The sequence below is a fragment of the Dreissena polymorpha genome, chromosome 12 (genome assembly GCF_020536995.1).
Source record: "Dreissena polymorpha isolate Duluth1 chromosome 12, UMN_Dpol_1.0, whole genome shotgun sequence".
NCBI lineage: Eukaryota > Metazoa > Mollusca > Bivalvia > Myida > Dreissenidae > Dreissena > Dreissena polymorpha.
In genome coordinates, this window is record NC_068366.1 from 38,103,783 (window position 1) to 38,108,138 (window position 4,356).

The following is a 4,356-nucleotide window of genomic DNA, read 5'->3' on the forward strand; positions in this document are numbered from 1 at the left end:
TATTAGTCAGTAAATTGATATACCGATGTTCATGCGCATTCGCTAGCGAGACTGTTACCGACGCTACGTTCAATTTATAGATGACAATAATTAAAACTAAAAAACATTGCACGATAAGTTAAATCCATCTTTTCTTTCACTGTACTTCAGAACGGCGTTATTGAAGTTCAGTGGATTGCGTCAGTTTAACAACATTGTATTGACTCGGTATACGACGTGGCGCCATCGCATCCAACCGTTTTCGATTTCAGATTAACGTATTGATACAATTGTTGAAAACACTTTTCTTCTTCCAAAAATGTTAATGTGGTTTAAATATTATAATTGCACAGACAATTTGTTTGGGTTTATAAGAAACAGTCTTTCTACGCGGTCGATGTTTTGATTTGCAATTGCCATAACAATGATATTTTCTTATAATCTAAAACATGCTATTTTAAGATAATACGACTCATTCTATTTTGGTAAAAATACTTTTTCACAATTGCACATAAGACTGTTCATCGTGTCGTTAAAGATATACACTATCATCGCAATATATTGTATTTAAGGTTAAGCCGAAGGATGTTTTGCGAACGCTGCGGCACTAAACAGGAAGTGACGTGGATTTTTTGCAAAGGGTGCGGAACAAAAATTGAAAAACAATCAGACGGTACGTGCTTTTGCGCGTTATTCTGTGAATATATTTTATGTATATGCCTCTGTTAGTTTAAAATGAAAGCAATATTTTTCTGGATAAACGTGTACATTATATACATCGTTCACTTGTTGAAAGATAGGATAATACAGATGCCGCACAAGTTGAAAAAAAAATCAATTTTATGTGTTTAACAAGACACACTATTGTTATCTTTTATTGTGAAAACATTGTTTTAAAAAAAACATTCCAATGGCTTTGGTGGAATATTAAGTGACAGCTATGGTTTGGACGGTGAAGTCCAAGACGACTGAAAACAGTCCAGCGCAGTAAGGTGTCAACAAAATAATTAAATTGATTAGCTTAAAAACATTATTTTATTGATTTCTGATGAGTGTTTAAGGGGAAAAAACAGGGAAAAGGCGCTCAAGCCGAATTTCCTAGAGGTTTCATGATATGGCAGTGATAATCATAATCAAACAAACAATGACTAAAATATATTTTCTGATTTTAGGTTGTTGCGACGGTAGAAGGAAAGGATCTGAAAATGAAGAAATGTCTTTACAACTGGCAGCCGCGTCGCTTGACGAAGGTATCTGAATAATTCGTTTAATGCTTATGCTAATAATAGTATATATTTTATTTTATATATACTAGCTAGGATGAAACAACAAAATTTTACCTCCCGTTTGAATGTTAGGATTGTAGAGTTTGACTTATACCATAGGAAGGCATTATCAAATAGCGCGAGACCAATTTCAGGTAAAGACGAACAGAAAGACATGCCTTCTTCAAATGACGAAGATGAAAGCGAATTCGTAGAATTTGGAAGCGACTCGTATGAAGATGTTCCCGTAAGTATTGTCTTGCGTACTGTATCAATTGAAAAATAATTAACTTAATTTCAATGTGTACCACTCGCGTGGATGTTACTACATGTATCTGATCTGATTACAAGCACAATGCGCTATGCATAAGGATAAGAAAGCAACCAGCAGAATGTCACATTGTTTTAGTCTCCCTCACTAGTGCCTTGGTATACATGTGTGGTAGTTTAGATAGTGAATGTGAACTAACTAATGTATATTAAAGTGAATTTATTGTAAATGTGAAATTTAGAATGTTAAAATATATGAGAATCAATGTGTGGGACATACGTAAAAAAGCTATGTTTGAGGTATTAATGAAAAGTTTATGCAATTTTACATTACCGATCATTTTACAGCGCAAGACAAGTAAAATATCGCTTCCTTCTCGAATTGAGGAACATTATTGTCTGAAATAAATCTAGTTTTCTTGAAACTTAAGATTTTCAGAAAGCATTCAGATGGGTCCTTATCGGATCTTTGCGTAAGGGGGATGACGCTCTCTAATCAGACTTTTTTTACAAGTTAAAGCCATAAATAAATCAATGCATTTTAAATGCATCAGTTAAAATGAAAAAAAAATATAGTTGACTGAAAAATTATAAATTGCGTTTCTGGTTGTTTATATTTTAGACTTCTTTGTGCGAGTTATAAACGATTTCTTTCCGAGGCATAACACGCTTTCGGATTTATGTAAACTTAATCATAAATAATTAGAAAAAAAATATTGCAAACTAAATATTTAAATGCTGTTTTTTTTTAAGTTCAGTACGATATTCGCTTTATAAGTTATCTGCAGTTTATGTAAAGTTTTTGCAGAGTGAGCTTATAATTCAATATGATTTTGATACATGTGATGTAAAGCTGTAATAGCATCAAACGCGTTATCACGTTATTTTGTTCAGCTTCTTTGAAGGCTGGAAAAATCAGAAAACATCGATGTTGGTTAAGATCACCATTCGAATTAAACTATATCTTTTTTATGTAGGACAAATTACCACGTTATATGTAACTTCATATGTACAAAACCTATTGTGTAAGGTGTAGCCATGATAAATCGCTTATCTAGTATTCATATTTAACGACGTTTACAAAATGTTTGACTACCAAATTCACTTGAACCCAAATTATTACCAGATATCAGAAGCAGAGATTACTGCCTACGAGCGAATTTTAACCGAAAGCGGCTACAACGAACTTATAAAGAAACTAGACGAATCCAATAGTGAATGGAGACATTCGACTATAAACATTGCCATAACAGGTGAGGCTGGGACAGGCAAATCTACATTAATAAATTCATTAAGAGGGTTGAAGGCAGACGATGAGGGCGCAGCAAAGACTGGATGTACAGAAACTACAACGCAGGTTACTTGTTATCCGCACCCAGAATATACCTACCTGAACGTATGGGACCTGCCAGGGGTTGGAACGCCAAATTTTACGCGTGATAAATATTTTCAAACTGTTGATTTTAAGGAGTATGACTTTTTGCTACTTGTTTCAAGCTCTCGTCTTAAGGAAAACGATATGTGGCTGGCAAAAACAATAATAGAATGTAAACCAAGCGCAAATTTGTTTTTCATCAGGACTAAACTTGACAACGACTTGGAGAACTTGAAACAAGAACGGCGAAAATCTTTGAATGCAGGAGAGCGCACAAAGATTGTTAAGAAGATAAAAGAGGACAGTCTTGAAAATCTAACAAAAGGAGGAATAAAAGACCCGAAGGTTTTTTTGATAAATAGTCATAGACCTGAAACGTTTGATTTCAATAAACTTAACATGACTTTAATCGAAACTGTTTCTGACTTGAAACGAGATGCAATGATACTTTGTTTAGCCACTCACAGTGAGGACATACTTAATTAAAAGTTTGAGGTTCTATGCAAGCGTATTTCCAAAATTTCAAAGACTGCCGCTATAAAAGCAGCTCTCTCCAGTCGCGAAAACTATGAAAGGCCTGAATTAACTATTTTAATTGATGAAGCGCGTTTTTACACAAAGCAACTTGGAATCAACACAGAATCATTGATTCTTGTTGCCAAAAAATTCAGGAAGGATATATGTGAGCTTAAGCAAACGATACACATGCAATCTTCCGTTATTTTGGCATCCGAGAATAATCTTGAAAAGTACTATGAACCGTTTGACAAATATCATTCTTCGTTGTTTGACAAACTTCCGGTGATTGGTTCCCTTAGGAAGTTTCAAAAGCTTCAGCGCCAATGCGCAGCTGTACTCAAAAACATTCTGAATATGTGTAAATCTGAGAATCAAAAACTTCAAACTCAAATTGCTCTTTGGACATACACGGATAGTGAATAAAAGTACATTGCACAGTTCTGCTGTTTGAAACGTTGTGTTGTTACAAATAGGTACACAATTCCAAACTATACCGCATTTGTTTACCAAACAATAAAAACGCGTATGAAAAGCAAACATTTACGATAATTATTCCACTGCTCTTATCATGTTGCTTTTCTGATATGTGTGATCCTTTAAACTCATTTTAAAGAAAGTCGGTGGTCTATTTATGCTTAAACATTTAACCGTACATATCTGAATCCAGGCCACACTTAACATCGGTGATGGCACAGCGTTTAGTATGTAAACATGTGTTTTCGCATGTTATTGTTATTTATTTTCTTTGTGGCGATATTTGCCTTGTATTTTCAATTTATGCATGTAAGGAGTCATAGTCGAATGGTATATTTACGTATATTGTCCGTCGTCTGTGCCGTTTTTGCATTAAAAAAGGTTTTTGCTTGCTTAATACCAAAACTTGAATTTAACTAGATATAACATAGTGCATTCATGTATTCATTTATTTCCCCCTACCGGTGAAACCGG

General features: G+C 34.2%; 1 protein-coding gene across 1 annotated transcript; it reads left to right on the forward strand.

The window, feature by feature from the left end:
- The first annotated feature begins 564 nt into the window (after positions 1-564).
- Positions 565-4,117, forward strand: LOC127852536 (T-cell-specific guanine nucleotide triphosphate-binding protein 2-like). The gene is made up of 5 exons (XM_052386491.1): positions 565-652; positions 1,152-1,229; positions 1,400-1,491; positions 2,641-3,234; positions 4,076-4,117. The coding sequence occupies exons 1-5, from the start codon at positions 565-567 to the stop codon at positions 4,115-4,117; spliced, it is 894 nt and encodes a 297-aa protein (XP_052242451.1).
- The last annotated feature ends 239 nt before the right edge of the window (positions 4,118-4,356 follow it).